Raw genomic sequence first — 20,022 nt, forward strand, 5'->3', positions numbered from 1 at the left:
CAGGACATCTGCTTACAGAAAAATACATGTTTATTGTACATAACAACACACGTGATGAATGCTGTTAAAAATCTCTATTACTGTAATTATAAATTTAGTTCAGATAATAGTGAATACTTTACTGTATGTACTGCAAGTCATAGTAAGTTTTCAATATTACTGTAAGCAGTCTTGTATTTTGTAAAAAGTCAGCAATCCAACTGCAAATTTTGCCAATTGCATCATCTCTGGTGTCCTGCTCTTCCTCATACTCTTCATCTGCCTCTCAGACTGTTTCCAATTCACACAATCGGTAAAAAATAACATTAGAAAAAGTGTGTACAATTTTGAGTTGTATTTGCTTGATGACAACTGTGTTGTAGTTTAGTAAATGTTTGCCTGTGTTTAGCATTTATAAAACAAGTTCGAGTTTGGCAAAAAGAGTGCATGATTGGACAAATGGGTTAAGGCCACTATGAATTTGTTTCAAAGATTGAGGTTTAGTGTTTTAGCAATTCAAAAAAACAAACTAAAAACAAGGAATTTTGTTTAATTTCTGAAGTACTCTTGTTACAAATACTTTCAATAAAGTGAAAAGGTGTTACAGTATTGTATATGAAGAATTGATTTATGTGGAAAATCATTTAAACTTTAAAAAAGAAAAGTTTATCATTTATGTAATACTTCATGTTGTTAGATTTTAAGGTTAGTTTCCCGGACAGGGATTAGCTTAATCCAGGACTAGGCCTTAGCTTAATTATGAAATATAACTAGTTTTAACAAACATGCCTTGCACACAGATAATGTTTTTAGTATTTTGAGGCAAAACAAAGGGCACTGATGTATTTTAAGATATGTAAGTGCAAGTTGTTTTTAGTTTGGACAGCTCTTAAAAATGTTTTAGTCTAGGACTAGTCTAATCCCTGTCCGGGAAACCGCCCCTCAATTGTATAAATTGAAGATAATCTTAAGAAATTCCTTCAGTTTGAAGTGTTTTAAGAGAAATATGTTGACACTGCAATTTTTTGAACAGTTTAATATACATTTCTTTGCTTCCCTTTAAAAGAACAAAAACAGACTTGATAAATTTTGTTATTTCTTTTGATTTGGAATTGAATGTGTAATGTTTTCAATACATTTGAAATAAGGAAATAAAATCTATTTATAACATTTCTAACTTTTACTATTACACATTTTTAACACAATTGTATATCAGACATTAGTGATCGCCAACACTACCGCTTTCTTTCGCTGTATAAGCTGTATGACAGCGGGTCATTTTAACACACACTGTAAACAACTTGGCTGTAATTATGCAGCTGGTTGCCAGTAACTTACTGTAAAAGATAAAGACTGAAAATGTTTCATGTTCATTTAACTTTGAATAAACTGTTGCCAGTAAATAACAAATGTAAAATCTACAGTAAGTTACTGGCAACCAGCTGCCAGTAATATTCTCATTTGTACAGAATTTTTTTACAGTGTAGGAAGTTCCACCTTAAGGGCTCAGTCACACCAAAAGCGTTTATGGCAGTTGCAGGCGCCTTTTTTGAATGATATTCTATGGGCAGGGCGCGTTTGCGCGCTGTTTATGCGCGCCGAGCGCCTTGCGGTTTTCTGCCGCCTGCCGCGCACGCGTTTTTGAAGGAGCGCTGAGAGCGGAGGAGCGCCTGACGTCATTCGCGTCTTCCATTGTCCAATCGAATGAGGGGAGAGGCGGGCCTTACGTTGTGGCGAGGGAAGTTTACAGTTGCTTTGAAGAACCGGACTCCACTCGCTCACTCTCTCCTGCGTGTTTGTGCTCCTCTTATCCTCAAACAAGGTCAGAGCAAGCGCCCTCTTTTTAAAGTTTCTGCTAATATGACAGTTAACAGCAAAAGAGCGCTCACGCTTCAATATTTGATTGACAAGACAGCTGACTCGGTGGTTGCTTAGCAATATGAAAAGCCGCGCTGCACTGCTCTTTTTTAAAAAAGGCAGTGCGTCGCGCCTTGCGTTTGCAAGCGTTTAAAGCGCTTTTGGTGTGACTGAGCCCTTAGTGCATTTATTGCTAACCTAACTTAAACATAGTAAAAAAAAACATTGGCGTCGCTTTTGTTTCACTTTATTTTATTAAAACTCAATGTGACATTGCTTATCTCAAACATGTATATAAAGCAAGAACTGTACACCTATATTAAAACACAAACCAAAAGCAATAAAACTGAATGCTCATTTATCTGATAAAGTGGGTGGCTCTTAAAAGAGCCTTTGGGTGTTGAAAAGCTGGAAGCTTTATTTGGAGCTGGTGTACTTGGTGACGGCCTTTGTCCCCTCAGACACGGCGTGTTTAGCGAGTTCACCGGGCAGCAACAGACGCACGGCGGTCTGGATCTCTCTCGATGTGATGGTGGAGCGCTTGTTGTAGTGAGCGAGACGAGAGGACTCACCGGCGATACGCTCGAAAATATCATTGACGAAAGAGTTCATGATCCCCATGGCCTTAGAGGAAATCCCGGTGTCAGGATGAACCTGCTTCAGGACCTTGTAGACGTAGATAGCATAGCTCTCCTTCCTGGACCTCTTGCGCTTCTTACCGCCCTTCACGGCGGTTTTAGTAACGGCCTTCTTGGACCCCTTCTTAGGTGCGGACTTCGCTGGCTCAGGCATGATTCCTCAACACAAAACAACAGAGTGCGTAACGATCTGCTCTGGTGAATAAGTATTTATTCTCTGTCCATGCTAATTTTCAAAGACAACAGGCTCACGGTGCTGATTGGTTGTCTTCATTGAACAAACACCATGAATGGATATCATTGGTGTGGCTAAGACGTGAGAGAGCCAATCAAAGTGGCTAAAACTGTAGCCCCCACCCATAGATTAAAGTTTGAATTTAATGCACTCGTGTATTGTAGTGTGGTTTTACTTTCCCGCTCTTTTTAAAATACAACTTTGAAACATCGTTTATTTGGAAATAGCTAGGAAGCGGACGTTTAAGGCACTCTTTAAATCATTTAACAGAAAACAGTTTATTAATCGAATACAAGCAAGATCTCTAGTTATGTAAACACTTGAAGTATTAAGAACACTGCTAAACAATTTTATCCTTAAAGATATGACGTTTGTTATCCCTTATGTTAGCAGCCCATTTAGTGAAACTTTGGCGAAAACATAATAAACTGAAGAAAAAAATGAATATACGTTTAAATATAAATTTTTAATAAGTTCCAATTTAGAAACACAATTGAAATACCAGCCGAATGAGTCTATCAAATTAACGTTATCTGATCTAGTTATACTTAAGCGGCCCATACACAAGACGTGCTCGACATTAAGTATTTTTTACACAACAGTAATAATGGGTAGATTTCGTCTTATTTTGAAAATGTGGGTGGCTCTTAAAAGAGCCGTTTGGGTTTGTTAAGAACTTCAGACGTTTAACCTCCGAAACCGTACAGGGTGCGACCCTGACGCTTCAGAGCATAGACGACATCCATGGCAGTGACGGTCTTTCTCTTGGCGTGTTCAGTGTAGGTGACGGCGTCACGAATAACATTCTCCAGAAACACCTTTAACACACCGCGAGTCTCCTCATAGATCAGACCGGAGATACGCTTGACACCACCACGACGAGCGAGACGACGGATGGCGGGTTTGGTGATTCCCTGGATGTTATCACGCAAAACCTTGCGATGACGCTTAGCGCCTCCTTTACCGAGTCCTTTACCGCCTTTACCTCTTCCTGACATGATTTCAGTCTGCAAAATAGAAAGTGAATAAAATGGCGCGGTGAGACCTGGCTTTACAGTTGTCTACAGGACCTAGTGGAAACACGTAGAAATGAAGGCGGCGCTTTATGACGTATCACAGTAAAAGCCTACATGCAATTTTTTACAGCTGAATTTTAGCTTTCATCGATTATTAACTGATCTGATCAGAAATATTAAAGTAAAAAGTTAATATTGTTTATTTTAGAAAATCTTGACTTAGTGATTTTAAAATGAAATGAGTGGGATGCATTCTTTTAAGAAACTTGCTTATGTAGATGTTATTCAAATACCCTATTTTAATCGTTTCGCCTATAAAACATGAAATAAACATTTATAGGGTACAATATTATAAACTCAGACATAAGCACCTGCTTATATAATTGTGTGCTGTGTTTCTGCCATTATTTACTGATCATCAAGATTTTCAAATTTCGTTTTTAGCTCCATAACAAAATCCGAGATGATCAGACGTTGACTTTTTATGAATTATGAATACGTTGATGTCCGTTATTCAGTGCGGCTGTAGACTGCAGTGTACGGTGAGTTTGGAATAATTGTTGCTTAAAGGGATAGTTCACCCAAAATGGAAATTCAGTCATTATTTACTCACTCTCATGTTGTTATAAAACCCACATGAATTTCGTTGTTCTGATAAACATGACGGAAGGTATTTTAAGAAATGTTTGTAACCAAACCGTTCGTGGACCCCATTCACTTCCATAATAGGAAAAAAGAATACTATGGAAGTAAATGGGGTCCACAAACGGGGTTCTGATAAGCCACACATCGGAGCTCGAACGCTACAAAAGGAGATGGAACATCAGAATAATCGGAATGAAGGAAAAAACAGCAGTCAAAGTATCCAAGAAAATTTTGTACAAAAGCTCTTAAAAGCTAGCCTGGCTAACACTAAAACCAGACCACTCTCATAGAGAATGAGACATGGTCTGGGAACCACATGCTCATTTTCTCATATTTAAAACGTGGTTTACAAATGCCCAGAGCCGTTTATTGGGTGCTACAAATGTCTATCAAATGCGTCTGTAGCTCATAGCCAATTGATTTAATTTCTTACACTTATTGTATTTTCATATTTGAACTGTGATTATTGATGGTGCAAGTGTGTCTGCTTTTGACCATAGTATTTTTTCTATTGCAGTACTTGTTTTAGTATGTACATTTAACTTTTCGATAAAGAGTGTACAGACAAGAACGTATGTTGATAAACAGCCATTATTTCTCTGCAAGTCGAAATCATGAGCTCAGAGGTTGGGGACGGTGTAGTGGCATATGATTGGCTGATGCGTGACCTCAGAGTAGACAGCTGGCCAATGAGTGTGCGTCTCCTGTTTTCAAACAAGCATTGTTTCCCGCTCGAAATCCTTCGTTTACATAACAGCAGCGATTCGAGCCGTTCTAATGCAAATTATAATGGTTCAATTTAATACCTTACTGTCTGCGGAGGTTAAAGAAAAAAATTCGTTCTAAAAAATTAAAAGACTTCACCAGTATGACAGCAACTACCAGAGGATTTTATTAGTTAACGTTAATCATTTTATTGTCATGTGCTCGCACTGTATTTTGTAAACCCCAAAAACTACAATGTTGTGGACAACGTTTCTAGTTTTTATCTCTTAAAAATCGTCATACATAAGGTTACGTTAAAGAACATAAAATAATTTCAGTTTGAACCCATATTAAAGACTAACATTAAAGTAAAATCAATATCTGAAACACTCAAGACTTAAATATTTAAAGACCTAAATATTTTCTCTCAAGTGGTGCATAAACAGAGACCAAAAGTCAATTTCACTCCTTTATAGTTCAAGTGGGTGGCTCTTAAAAGAGCCGTTTTGTAGTACTGGAAAAGTAGGTGTTTACTTTGTCTTAGCGGGCTTCTCGGTCTTCTTGGGCAGCAACACAGCCTGGATGTTGGGCAACACACCGCCCTGAGCGATGGTGACGCGACCCAAGAGTTTGTTCAACTCCTCGTCGTTACGCACTGCCAGCTAGCCTGGGTGCCAGCCCATCTTAGCCCCGCCCACAAGATTTTGTAAACGGGAAGATGGGTCTGGGGTTTCTCCGTTGAGGAGCTACTATTTTAGGACAAATGCTGGTCGAACCAATCAAATTGTCAGGGCGGGCTTTATACGATGATGGACAGATAATCAACAGTAACGTAATGAACCACGTCACCAAAGAGCACGTGTGTTGAATGGCTGCCGCTGTAGAGTTCAGATGTGTGGATTCTGACATTGAGTCTGTTCTAAAATATATCGACAGAGCATTGATTTTAAAAGAGGAACAGAGAAACGCGAGCAGGGCATTTGTTGATGTCCTATTCGGCAAAAGTTGGTCGCAACTGAAATGGCTAACGTTATCACGGCAATGCAACTCAGCGTGAACGACGAGATGGATATAATTAGCGGTCGTTGCCAGCTTCTTTTCGGAAGCCCGGAATCGTAGTTGCTGAATAAGTGGAGGGACATGCTAGGCTCCAATATTTTCAAACAAACGTAATGGGTATCGTCGTGGATGAAGTTCACTTAACGTACAAATGGTAAGAGATAGTCTTACTCTATGACTTAGTAAATACTTCATGTTGTGATATAAACGAAATGTTGTAAACATAATAGGTGTTGATGTACATTCGCTAACTCAGTATAATCACAATGTTAGTGTCATAGCGAAATAACTAGCAGTTCGGTCAGGCTGCAAAGACGTAATTTCAACATACGTTACACACTCGGTTGCTCTGATTGGTCGTAGGTCTATCCAATTGAGTGCAGAGGCATTTTTCGGTTGAGACACGCCTCATAATTATAGCTCAATGGAGCGGTATCAGACTCAAATTCTGACTAGAATTGAGTATGGCAACGTCAGGCTAACTGCCAGCTGTAAATGGCGGGGAATGATGCGAGTCTTCTTGTTGTCACGAGCGGCGTTTCCGGCCAACTCCAGGATCTCAGCAGTAAGATACTCGAGCACAGCGGCGAGATAAACTGGAGCTCCAGCACCAACGCGCTCGGCATAGTTACCCTTGCGAAGAAGTCTGTGAACACGGCCGACGGGAAACTGAAGTCCGGCTCTGGATGAACGAGTCTTAGCCTTCGCTCTGGCTTTGCCACCGGTTTTGCCTCTGCCACTCATTTTCGTCTGAGGATTTGCTGTTTTTCGTAGAAAGATACAGATGAATGTAACTCAATGTGCTGTCGTTCTCAATATTTATGCATGCTTGCCACTCGCCGATTGGTTAGAGTTTGTAGAAAGTTTAAACCAATCGCTGAACTTCCCTCCAAAAGACAATGCCCACCTCTTTCTTCTGCGTTGTCTTGTCTTCAGATGTTGTTTGTATTACAGATATATTAATATATGACATATAAACGACAAAATATCAAAGCTCATGTCACACTTTCACAGCCCTACAAAAGCAGATCAAATGCAGATGTTATTGGAAGAAGACAGACACACATCAGCTGTTACTTCAAATGTTCATATTTTAAAATAAATTTTATAATGTAAATAATTTATTATATTAAGTACTTTATCCATCATCAAGCACCTTATTTCACTTCCACCATACGCACAACCGGCGCAACGTCATAGAATGTCTCTGAACAGGTTCACGCCCACTTTTGGGGGAAATCAGACTAGACCTTCCATTAGCTTCCATTCAAAATAGCGGAACAAAACAACGTTTGTACAAAGCTGGTAGGCGTAAACAACTAAAGAAATCACTCAGATTAAACATGTCAAGTAATAATATGTCCCCCTTGCTGGCCATAGAGCAGGAAAACTACATCCAAATACTTGTCCCTTTATACGCACAACCGGCACAACGTCAAGGGTTCACGCCCACTTTTTGAGGTAAACAAACCGCCATACAGTATCTGATCGAAGAACTGGACTAACTTTTAACATGCCAAAGAGTTGTTGTGTGGTTGGGTGCACCAGTAATGTTTGTGAAACCCCAAATTTGAAATTCATTCCTTTGCCATGTAGAAATAAATATCCGGAGAGAAGAGAATTATGGCTTAAGGCGATACGTCGAGAAGACAGCAACAGGAGGTTGTAGGATCCTGTATCTCCATACACTTATGTTTGTGGACAACATTTCATATCAGGTATGCCTAAGCTATCTAAAATAGCTTATTGTGTCCCATTAATAATTACGCTGTTATGCGTTAACTGAAATGTCAGTGTATTTTAATTAGTCTACTAAACTCAACGCTACGTTATGCTAGCCTAGCTGTAAGTTAATGTCTTGTTTGATACCTTTCTTGTTAGTAGCCTACAGAACTTATTATTCAGTGACATGTAAAGGGGCGATAATGGGTGGAGTCTTATACTTTTATTGGCCGGTAATCATAGCTAACGTCAGCTTCTTGTGATTACAGGCGGCCAAATAAACGACAGGCTTCACCCCGATTTTGTCCCGTCAATTTTCCCCCACCGAAGAGAGACCGGGTCTGTGGCAACAAAAATACGTCGTTTTCATAGTGCAATACATAGAGCATCACATTCAACAAAGGGCTATACAAAACGCAAGAAAACAATAGAGACGTCTGTGTCTGATGGTCCTCCTGCAGCTTTGTGTGATGCACCAACTGCAGAACAGTCTACCAGTGAAGATGGAGAGACCTCCGAAGATCAGCCTGATGCCTTGGCGGCTGGATTTAATAAACCCTTGGCAGAGAGTGAAAGGGCTCAGATGATGGCAGAGATCGATTTGTTAAGGAGAGAGAGAGACGATCTAGACAGCAGAGAGACACTGCTCAGGAAAACTGGTCACGACAACGCCTTAGTGCTAAAGCAGTAGAAGGAGATGATATCAAGTGCAAAAACATGACAGGACTTAGCTGGGCAGTGTTTACATGCCTGCATGAATACCTAGTCCAGTTCGGTCCACGGCGGCTGTTTAAATTGTCCACGCATGACCAGCTCTTTCTTACCCTATTGAAACTGGGGCTGAATCCATCTGTTGCCCTTCTTAGTCAAATCCTGAACATCGGACACTCTACTCTCCAGGACATGTTTGTGAGATGGATCAACATCCTGTATGCCAAAATTACTTCCCTCATCCATTGGCCTGACAGAGAATGTCTCTTTACTACCACACCACCACACATAAGAGCAAAATTTAAACATCTAACGTCAATAATTGACTGTTTTGAAATTCGTATCAAGTACTCCAGAAAACTAAAAGCAAGGTAAGTAGGGCCTACAAAGAAAAAAAAAGAACATTGAAAAATGCATTATGTTACTATTATTTATTATGAAACAATTCATACTTTTTTCAGAGGCTCTAAAACAGTGTCAGACTTGATGGCAACTTATTTAAATGAATTATACTAGAACAATGTAACCCGTTTTTTTTACGTAACACAGGGCAAAGACTTACTCGCACTACAAGAAATGGACAACAGTGAAGTACTTCATTGCATGCAGCCCAGCTGGGAGCTTCACGTTCCTATCAAAGGGTTGGAGTGGACGAGCATCTGATGTAAAGATTGTCAGAGAATCAGGAGATCAGGTAAAGTAGACTATTTTATTTAAAGGAAAACAACACAGTTTTTCAATATTTTACTATGTTCTTACCTCAACTTAGACAAATGAATACATACCTATCTTATTCAATGCATGCACTTCATCTTTGCACAGTGGGTCGTGAACGTATTGCATTTAGCCTAGCTCCATTAATTCCTTAGGATCCAAACAGGGATGACTTTAGAAGCCACCAAACACTTCCATGTTTTCCCTATTTTAAGACTGTGACATGAGTAGTTACACGAGTAAGTATGGTGGCACAAAATGTGGTGACTTTTTAAGCAGGTTAAAAGGAGAAGTACATTGTATAGTGGAAGAGCACTTAGTTTGCAGCACTTCGACCTCGGTGCACAGTAACATCATCACTCCTGACTTTGAAAGTTTGAGCGAGAGGTGGGAGGTAACACGAGTGACAATTTTACTGTGCCAGAGTTCGAAGTGCTGCAAACTAAGTGATCTTCCGCCATACAACATTGTTCTTATTTTTATCCGCTTAAAAAATAAATTGCCATGCTTTTTGTGCCACCATACTTACTCGTGTAACAGTCTTTAAATAGGGAAAACGTGGAAGTGTTTGGATCCTAAGGAATGAATGGGGCTAGGCTAAATGCTAAAACATTCACAACGCGCTGTACAAAGGGTTGTCAAAAAGCTGTCCCTGCACTGTCTGTAGCTTCTGCCTCCATCATCTGAAAACATGCATTTAACATTTGAACACTTAAAATAAATTATTGTTCTTTGGTAATATTATTATAATGTATTGTTTGCAATGTATTATTTATTATATTAAATATATATATATATATATATACACAACACCCACAGTCTCTCTGATAAGTGCTTAATAGTGATTTAAATCAGTTGGTTTACCTCCTGGTCCATCCTGGTGAATGAGGCTCCTGTCAGACGTGGATATATCTGCCTTGCCCAGAACCTGCCAATTGTATCTAGACTTTTAAAAATAAAATCCTCATCTCTTGCAACACGGAAGATGGTGCTTTGCTGTGGGGTCCAAGTTATGAAGTCAGCATAGCTTGCATGACAGGTAAACATCTGCATCTGGACCTGTACAACATATGTTTATTTTTAGTTACAATGTGTTTTCAGATTGATATCTATACCTATATATATATATATATTTTTTTTTTTTTTCATTTTTTAATATATTGTATAATAGTAGCATAGAGACCGCACTCAGAGACTGAATCAAGTACAAAAACTGTATTAAAGTACCGAAACATTACAACAGGCCGTATTTTTTGCAGTAATTTTTCGGTACTTTAATACAGTTTTTGTACTTGATTCAGTCTCTGAGTGCGGTCTCTATGCTAATATTATACCATTTTATCTTGGAGTTACGCACCGGTCACACTATTTATATTAGACATTAGGCGCAGACACCACTTTTTTCACGTTTAATATATCATAACGTACCTATGTATAGTATGAGTGGTTCTTCTTCAAGGAGAATAAAGTGTCCAGATGTCCTTTACCATCTTCTGTCCGTTGATTTGACAGCAGCACACATTGGTAAATGCATGGGGGAGTAAAATATTTGTTTATATATTAATTAACATAGAATTTCCCTCACTTCAAAGATTAAAAATGTAAGTTCAGATAACAAATATTAATTTAATGTATATCAGGGCCCATCAAAGGGGGGTGGGGAGGCTCCTACGCACTGCAGGGAGCTGCAGGCTGAGTGGTCCCAGACAATCTTTATCAAAATGACACTTTCATCATGATAAATGTTTTCTCTCACTTTAAAATGATTCTTCTGTTATTCATATGATCATACTAAACAGAAAAAACTGCAGCTTCACACAAATTTTTAAAAAAATGTGATCTGTTCAATGAGATTTTACTCAGTTTAGTACAACATGTTTCTTAATGGGTGTATATTTGTTTACTAGCACAAGTTGCTTGAAATCCTGCCCACTTCTTTGCATTGTGTTGTCATGCTTCAGTGATGTGTGAGTGTTTATAGTGCTGTGAGTTTAACACTTCATGACTGAGATCAGAACAGAACAGAATCTTCATCATCACACAAACCAAAAGAACAACAATGACTTTCATCATCATCTTCATCTGGACTCTTTCAGTTTTTATTCTGGGTAAGAAATGAAAGAATAACCGAGTTGTTATTATTTCTGGTGTAGTTGTTTTTATGTTCATTTTTAGTATTATATGATAGTAATGTTTTATAAACTAATTGTTTGTATTTTGTCTTTTATAGAATCGAGAGGAATAACTCTGACTCAACCTAAAGTAAAAAGTGTTCAACAAGGACAAACAGCTACAATAGAGTGTTATATAGATGTAGGAATATATAGCAACGACTTAGCCTGGTACTTACAGAGACCTGGAGAAACTCCTAAACTCCTCATATATTACATAAATACTCTTCAATCAGGAACTCCATCAAGATTCAGTGGCAGTGGAACAGCAAGCACTGGAAAAGATTTCACTTTGACCATCAGTGGAGTTCAGTCTGAAGATTCAGGAGATTATTACTGTCAGAGTGCTCACTACATCAGTAGTAGCTGGGTGTACACACAGTGATAAAGAGTGATACCAAAACCTCTGTCAGTCAGACTCACAGTGACTGAACTCATACACCTGACAGATACTGCAGATGATGATGCTGATAGTTTATTTCACTTACAGCAGATTTATTTTGTACTATAATTTATTTAAAAGACAACTTTATAGACAATTATACATGTAATTGATTATGTATTTATTTATTTTTTATAGTTTTGAATCGTATTATTAATTTATTGTAGGTATATTATTTGCTGTGTTAAAACAGATTTATATGGATTATTTTATTATTATTGTATTACAGCTTAATTCATTATATTTTAAAAACTGATAATATACATAAAGAGAAACATCAGTCAGTATCATTTAGTCAACAGCTGCACTGTAACATCTTTACTGCTTTTTTTGTTTGTTTGTTTGTTTGTTTGTTTGTTTGTTTGTTTTGTTTAATCAACTCAGTCACAAGTCATTTAACTTACTATTATTTATGAGTTGCTACAACTTTGACTTATTTTAAATATAATTTATACGTTATAACAACTCATCTCTTGTCAAGATTGGTATTAGTACGTAAAAAAAACTTGTAAATCCGAGTTGAACCCATTTCAGCCCACCGGCAACTATAGTTGCCACAGTGCATAGTTGTCATTTTCCTTTTTTTAAGAATTTTTTAGATGTTATCCATGTCTTATTTCTCAATGTCTTGCAAGCTAACAACCAAATAAAGGATTTAAAAAAGAAAGAAAAGGTATTTATCTCCTTCCTGTCACATGAGGCTGTCAACTTCTTACCTCTTCTTCCAAGAAACATGGCGAAGGCAAACACTCCCAAAGAAAGGTAATTTTCATTTTACTAACCAACCCATCCTCACCCCATGTCGTCAATATTTGACGACACTTGACCATTCGTCAATATGTGATGGGGAGGGTATACCTTTCGTGTCATTTTTTGACGAACTGGGGACTTCAATACTATTACGTCCGTTGCATTCTCTTTCCTATTTTCTTACCATTTTCGCGTCGGTTTAGGGTTAGATTTACATAATGACATCCCTACCCAAACCTAACTCTAACCCCAACGCCAGGTGACAACTGTCGTACCTAACTCTAACCCCAACGCCAGGTGACAACTGTTTAATTTCGCGTACACTGTTTAATTTTGCGTAATCTAACCCTAAACCGACGCGAAAATGGTAAGAAAATAGGAAAGAGAATGCAACGCACGTAATATTATTGAAGTCCCCAGTTCGTCAAAAAATGACGCGAAAGGTATACCCTCCCCGTCACATATTGACGAATGGTCAAGTGTCGTCAAATATTGACGACATGGGGTGAGGATGTGTTGCACTAACAAGTATTTTTGGTTGACATTTATGTATCTACATAATCATGAAGGTCTCTAGAGTCATCCAAACAAAACAAATCTTATCTATAGTTTTTTATATACTAAGACAAAAGTCCAAGCGGCAACTATAGTTGCCGGTGGGCAAATGCCTTGTAAGTACATATATCATGGGGAAATGGTGTATACTGTGTCAATAGGTTAATAATCAAGGTTACTGGTCTTTTTAGTGCTTTTTCTTTCATAATATCATACCTAAAACCCTTTAACTAACATATCTACTGTCCATTATACCTTAATTTGATAGGGAATAAAATCCATTCATACAGGTCATTTAGAGAGGGAGACAGAGATCTCCTCTCCTTCCAAAGATTGGTTGCCCATTTTATTGGTTTATTTTCATATTATTTTCATTAAAGGACAACTCCGGTGAAAAATGAACCTAGGGCTAATTAACACATGGTGACCGAGTAGATCGTTCTCTGGTATGCGTTTTCATGATAATCGAATGTAAAGAGTTTTTATCAATAAAAACAGATTAGCGTATAGCGCTAGTATATGGGGCAAAGAGTAAGTACAAGTAAATCGCTAGTTAATAACAGGCTCAAAATAGCCTCACACTACCACAGTAGCATAATGAGGGTCCTTACATGCAAACCGAAGCATTGAGAACTTTGTAAGTGTACAAACAGTTTAATAAGAAGTTTCTTTATAAAGACAGCACATTACGCGTATTCAGACAGCAGACATCTTGAAAAACAGACTCGACAAGTCGAGCCATGAACGATGTGCTAAGTGATGTGAACTAAGTGATATGAACTGATTTGGAGCTGACATATGGTCCGTTGTTTCTGGAAGACAGCACTGAATGCAACAGAGAAAATAAATAAATAAAAATAATAATAAAAAACCTGAACAAGTCACAGTTTATGTCACTTAGCACGCGTTCTTCAATCTAAACTTAAGACATTCTTCTTTAACAAAGCATTCACATAAAATGTCCAGTAATTGTACTTGTCCCGCAATAGTTATTTTGTCTAGAACAAAGCACTCACATACCTCATATGGGTAATATACTATTGCTGCAATAGGTAGCCTGTCTGGAACCGAGCGTTTTTAAACCACAATACTGCATGACACTTGCGTTTCATGCGACCGGCCCCTACGCTAATAGAATTCTGTTTCTCTCTCCCTGTCTTGTCCTCGACCACGAGGACAAGGGGACAAACAGATCCATTTCCTGTTGCTGTGAAGGTCATCACACCACTGATCTACTGGCTGTCCTTCAACGTGATGCCCAGCCGATGCGCGACCACCGGCTGAACCAGTTTAATCCGCTTACCTGCCTCCTATCCCTACCCTGTTTATATATATAAATATATATATATATTAATTTCTCCCAAGGTTTTTTGTCCTTCTAGGAGTTTTTCCCACAGGGTTTTCTCCTAGGGGGGTTTTCGTCCCAGAGAGAGTCAGCCAATTTTGGCTTAACTTAGCACTTTACTGTATACGTTAAATTATTAATACGCTCGCTTGTACGGTTTATCCTTAGCTGCCATATTCTACTTCTTATATTATCTATAGATTTTCTGTGTTCTCCTTTACATCTACTCATGTAAAGCTGCTTTTCAACAATTAACAATTGTGTAAAGCGTTATATAAATAAAATTGAATTGAATTGAATTGAACAAGAGATTATAAGCCAGATGCATTTTTATTTGGGGGGGGGGTGTTCGCATCGAATGTTCTTTGACTGTTATACATAATAAATGTGTTTATGAATAAAGGTTGATCTGTTGAAAGCCGTTACTTTGAGTAAGATGCCAAATGTATTCAAATTTGACATTAAAGGGGTGCATACAACCTTTTTGCCCACCGGCAACTATAGTTGCCGCACATTCAAATACGATTTTCAAAAAAATACAAATAAAAATGGGGAAAATAAATGCAGAACATGTTTACAGAGGACACTATTAACACAACTATATGCATGAAACCATTCAGAAAAATTTGGGCACAAATGGGTTAAACAAAAAATGTATGGCAGCAAATAATTTTTTACAGTGTGAATCACAGATACTGAAGGAGTCACATGAGAAAAACTATCAAACTAAACAAACTGTCACATCAATCAAACCCTGTCACATGTTTATAGTTCAATATCTCTTTATAATCACTGATCAAGATCACTGCATGTCTGAGGTTCCTCATTGACTGACAGTTATGTAAAATTACTTCATCTGCAGGTGTTTTCATGCTTCATTGAGTCAGGTTTATTTATAAAATGTGAGCTTTCATATTCAAAACAGACAAAATGAGTCAAAGCCATAAAGATAGAATATGATTTTATTTGATGAATTGTCACACAATCATGAGTGAAGCAGACATAGACTTGTGTTGTTTGTGAAAAGAGATGTGAGATGAGAGAGAGAAACACAGTTAGTCTGTTAGTCTTGATGTGAGACAGAGGAGAGAGTGAGTGGATCTACTGTGAACACTGATCTCTCCTCAATTCTCCAGTGACTTTATCACGCTGGTCTTTCTGTGTGAGCTCACAGCTGACTGAGATCACTGAGCTCCACTCCTGCTCAGAGAGAGTCAGACTGCTGCTCCAGCTGTACAGACCGTCCTTCTCCAGGAGAGCAACACTGCTGTACTGAGACCTGCTGCTGATCCCGTCCACCTTCCAGTTCAGACTCCAGTCTGAGGGGAAGCCCTTGTTGGCCACACACATCAGTGTTGCTGCTTGCTTTGTGGAAATCTCTTCACTGGACGGCGGCAGGACGCTCACTTTAGGACGACTGTTACCTGACAATCACATCAATAGATAATAACTCACACAAGAAAGAAAAAATAACTTCACTCCAACTGTGTTAAACATAAAATATCTTGATTATATGTATTTTGGTCTCCTAAATAATTTTAAGGTTATTTAATCATATGGCTGAATTATACGGCTAATATAATTTTTCTCCTTTGATGTGAAAGCTCATATTCACAGTATTTGACTTTAAGTATTTGATTTCACTGTTTGTCAGGTTTAAATTCTTAAAACAATAATGGTAAAACTTTATTTTACAGTGTCTTACATGTAATTATTATAGTAATAACAGTAAATTATACATAATTACATGCAGCTAACCCTAAACCAAACCCCAATCCTATATATAAGTACATGTTATTAATCATTATTACTCAGTATTTAAATGTATAATTACACTGTAAAATAAATTAAAAAACAAAAATGTAATAAGAACATTAATGTAAAAATAATTCTACAAAAACAACAGTAAGAAAATCTTTACAGTTTAAACATAATATGTATGTATTTTATGTAAATAATATAAATATATACAATTTAAATAATGTAAATATGATGGACAGATACATGTTTGACATGCGCTTCTATCACGCTTAATACTTATTAACTATTAATTTTAGTTGTAGGTGAATACAGACAAAACAACCAAAATAATTTAATTTACCTAAATACACACAAACACATTTATGTGCAAGTGCAGTTTAAAGAGTTTACCTTCCAGTTCACCATAAACTATTAATAAATAATAATGTTTTGGTAACTCAATTTTAAATTTGTTGCTCCATATATAACAAACTGAATATTAAAATGAAGCTGTAAGCTGGAAGCTGTCAAAATATTGAGTCTAAACAGAATAAGATTAATTGTCAGGGTTCATATGAATATTAGAAAATTTGCAACAAATTTTTTATTTAAAAAAAGAGATTGGAAAATTCAACTTTATGTCTGTATGAATATTAGTCACATTATTAAATTACACCAAAACACAATAAAGTCAAAATTCTCAGGTGATCTACACAATATATTATTAATACACAAGGAATTATCAACAACCTGCCATTCATTAAATAATTTTAACTCCTAATTTTATTCCATAAATCTATTTCAATCTGTTTCATACTTGATGTAAAAATGTATAAAAAGTTATTTATTGTATTAAAATTATTATTGAATTATTTACTTACTGCCAACATCCAGTCTGGTGCCGCTGCCGAATGTGTACCACAGTGATACAAACTAATAGAGTGACTGTACAAAAACTTCTACACACTTGACTGAACACAAACTACAGCAGAATATACAACACTAACATCACACAACACAAACAAATATTGTGAAAAACTATGAATGATTTAAGGTCAAAAATGTTAAGCACAAAACGATTACAAAATTTCTCCAGTTTTCACTCTTTGTCATTTATTCTCATTAATTGTGTTGTGTGGACAGTTTGTAACTCTTTAACCTGCACACACAAACCTGAAGCTTTAGACAAATTAATTCTGAACATTTTGGACATTTGTTTTTACTTTTATTCAAAACTTTATTTGTTATTTATTATTATACGATTGCATTATTCAGAATATTTTGGCATGGAAATCCATTAAATAATAATAGTGTAGTAGTCTGTATGAGCAGAAGTTTCCTGTCCTCTTCTTTGCATTGTGTTGTCATGCTTCAGTGATGTGTGAGTGTTTATAGTGCTGTGAGTTTAACACTTCATGACTGAGATCAGAACAGAACAGAATCTTCATCATCACACAAACAAAATGAACAACAATGACTTTCATCATCATCTTCATCTGGACACTCACAGTCTTTACTCAAGGTTTGTGTTGTAACCACTGATCTATATAAATGACTGGATTGCGCATGACGTCACACATGTGAAGCCACCGCGCCGCCATGTTGGTATACCCAAACGTTCTATTAAATCAATGGACGCGATCAGATTTTAATGATAAAACATCACTTTACTAGTCTTCGTTTTTATATCTGAAGTTACCCTGTACATTATTACAACACAAACGTGCAAAGCATGTAAATAGTTATTTACTGAAAGTTGTACATTTTGCGTTTTAAACGGTTATTATACATGCATCTTCATTACAGTATCAGATCAGCAGACAGACCGCAACATATTTAGTATTAATGACAATAAACGTGCTCATTCTGAAATCTAAATAAATAATCATGCTTTGTACCGTATGTGCATGCAATAATTTGCTAGTTTTGTAATTATGTTATCTAAACTTACAAGTTACCTAAACTTATTTAGAGAAATAACGCTGACCGTCACCGTGTAGCTGAATGTCAAAAAAAACTTTATTTATACCCGTGTCATTAACAAATGCAACAGACACACTCACCTTAACGGTTTTTTGTAAATCCATTATCCTGCCCGATTAAAACATAAACATTGCAAATAACACCAGAATTAACAAATAATTAACGTACACATATCCTAAAGATTAACCTTGTGTAACTGATATGCTGTAAAGGGGGTAAATTTTGATCATGATTTTGAATGGAAGTCAATGACGCTCTCTGCCGGTTGGGTATACCAAGATGGCGGCTCGAACTCTGCGCTGGCTTCACCTCATGCAGTTACGTCAAGCGTTCTATGCGCAATCCAGTCATTTATATAGATCAGTGGTTGTAACATTTTTATCATCATCATTAATTCATTAAAGAGTGAAATATTAATTTGTTTCAGTGTTGTCTTATATTTCATTCTTGTTGTTTCTTTCAGTGTGTAGAGGACAGTACACTCTTACTCAGAGTCCATCAATAACAGTTCAACCAGGACAACAAGTTCAAATAAACTGTAAAGTCAGCAGTGCAGTGCATGCTGGTATTTGTTTAGCCTGGTACTTACAGAAACCTGGAGAAGCTCCTAAACTCCTCATATATCACGCAACAACCCTATACACAGGAACTCCATCAAGATTCAGTGGCAGCGGATCAAACACAGATTTCACTTTGACCATCAGTGGAGTTCAGACTGAAGATTCAGGAGATTATTACTGCCAAAGTTTACACATACCTAGTGGCTATGTGTTGACACAGTGATAAAGAGTGATACAAAAACCTCTGACAGTCAGACTGCACAGTGACTGCACTCATACATCTGACAGATACTGCAGATGATCATACAACACAATAAAACACACACATATAGATCAGCTCTGTCTCCAGAGATCATCTTCACATCACAAGAGATGGATTTTACATTTACTGCTACATAAACATTTTCATCAACTATTAAAACTATTGAAAATCATGATACAGGACAGTGGAGGATTGCTACTTAAAGTGAAAGGTTGATGGTTAGTGCAATTTACAACTCCACTTTTTTGCCAAACAAAATAGCACAACATAAACATAAATCCTATTTAAATACTGAATATTATTTAAATGAACAATATATGGATATCAGAAACCAAAACTGTCAAACAGAAGGATGATATGACAAACAACATTTCTAAAACAGTTTGAGAGCTGCAGCAACCTGAATTATAACTTATATCTACAAAGTCTATTTTTGAAGCAGGTCAGCTGGGTAAATACAAGATTAGAACATAATGTCATTCTTATATTTCAGTCAACCTGATCTCACGAAAATCCGTGTTATTGTCACAGAAAATTTGATCACTTATCCATGTCCATGTCACGGAATTCAGCTTTTCAGATGTCTTTTCCGTGTCACTCCCATGGATTTCTTGTGTCATTTTATGTATTGTTTCTTATTGTTTTTTCCTATTTTCTTACCATTGTTGCTTGAGGTTGGGGTTGACTGAGTAGCATGTTATAAAACGCAAGAAAGATACATCACAATAATGATAATAAAGCTTTACAGAGTGATGATGGGGCCAAACACTACAGCATCATCACTACATGGTGGGTTTCAGAAAACAACATACAGTAGGTAAATCCAAGTGTCAGCATTTATGGGACTATATTTTTACTATTTTTAAAGTCTATTGTAAGGGACAAACTTTCTGCTGTCATACAGTATTGTTCAAAATAATAGCAGTACAATGT

At 37.0% G+C, this 20,022-nt stretch overlaps 3 protein-coding genes and 3 gene segments (V, D, J or C); 2 read left to right on the top strand and 4 right to left on the bottom strand.

The window, feature by feature from the left end:
- Positions 1-2,083: 2,083 nt before the first annotated feature.
- On the bottom strand, positions 2,084-2,649 carry LOC129433179 (histone H2B-like). Its single transcript, XM_055191683.2, has one exon. The coding sequence runs from the start codon at positions 2,626-2,628 to the stop codon at positions 2,254-2,256; it is 375 nt and encodes a 124-aa protein (XP_055047658.1). The 5' UTR covers positions 2,629-2,649; the 3' UTR covers positions 2,084-2,253.
- A 700-nt stretch (positions 2,650-3,349) lies between these two features.
- On the bottom strand, positions 3,350-3,716 carry LOC129433567 (histone H4). The gene has a single exon (XM_055192181.2). It carries the CDS (start codon positions 3,705-3,707, stop codon positions 3,396-3,398), a length of 312 nt encoding a protein of 103 aa, XP_055048156.2. The 5' UTR covers positions 3,708-3,716; the 3' UTR covers positions 3,350-3,395.
- A 1,881-nt stretch (positions 3,717-5,597) lies between these two features.
- Positions 5,598-6,878, bottom strand: LOC129433176 (histone H2A-like). The gene is made up of 2 exons (XM_073868226.1): positions 6,618-6,878; positions 5,598-5,737 (listed from the first exon to the last, which is right to left on the bottom strand). Exons 1-2 carry the CDS (start codon positions 6,876-6,878, stop codon positions 5,606-5,608), a joined length of 393 nt encoding a protein of 130 aa, XP_073724327.1. The 3' UTR covers positions 5,598-5,605.
- A 4,462-nt stretch (positions 6,879-11,340) lies between these two features.
- Positions 11,341-11,837, top strand: LOC141364417 (Ig kappa chain V region K29-213-like). The segment is given in 2 exon segments: positions 11,341-11,389; positions 11,512-11,837. Coding segments are annotated over 2 exon segments (375 nt in total).
- Positions 11,838-15,645: 3,808 nt separating this feature from the next.
- On the bottom strand, positions 15,646-17,488 carry LOC129433547 (Ig kappa-b4 chain C region-like). The segment is given in 2 exon segments: positions 15,646-15,968; positions 17,458-17,488. Coding segments are annotated over 2 exon segments (354 nt in total).
- A 269-nt stretch (positions 17,489-17,757) lies between these two features.
- LOC129433369 (Ig kappa chain V region 3547-like) lies at positions 17,758-19,050 on the top strand. The segment is given in 2 exon segments: positions 17,758-17,806; positions 18,731-19,050. Coding segments are annotated over 2 exon segments (369 nt in total).
- Positions 19,051-20,022: the final 972 nt, after the last annotated feature.

The sequence above is a fragment of the Misgurnus anguillicaudatus genome, chromosome 6 (assembly GCF_027580225.2).
Source record: "Misgurnus anguillicaudatus chromosome 6, ASM2758022v2, whole genome shotgun sequence".
Classification (NCBI taxonomy): domain Eukaryota; kingdom Metazoa; phylum Chordata; class Actinopteri; order Cypriniformes; family Cobitidae; genus Misgurnus; species Misgurnus anguillicaudatus.

Bases quoted from the DNA above. Each gene is read 5' to 3' on its own strand.
- LOC129433179 (XM_055191683.2), bottom strand. From the start codon at position 2,628: ATGCCTGAGCCAGCGAAGTCCGCACCTAAGAAGGGGTCCAAGAAGGCC.
- LOC129433176 (XM_073868226.1), bottom strand. From the start codon at position 6,878: ATGAGTGGCAGAGGCAAAACCGGTGGCAAAGCCAGAGCGAAGGCTAAG. The intron at 5,738-6,617 runs GTTAGCCTGACG...CACCCAGGCTAG, and splicing joins CCCGCCATTTACAGCTGGCA to CTGGCAGTGCGTAACGACGA.
- LOC129433567 (XM_055192181.2), bottom strand. From the start codon at position 3,707: ATGTCAGGAAGAGGTAAAGGCGGTAAAGGACTCGGTAAAGGAGGCGCT.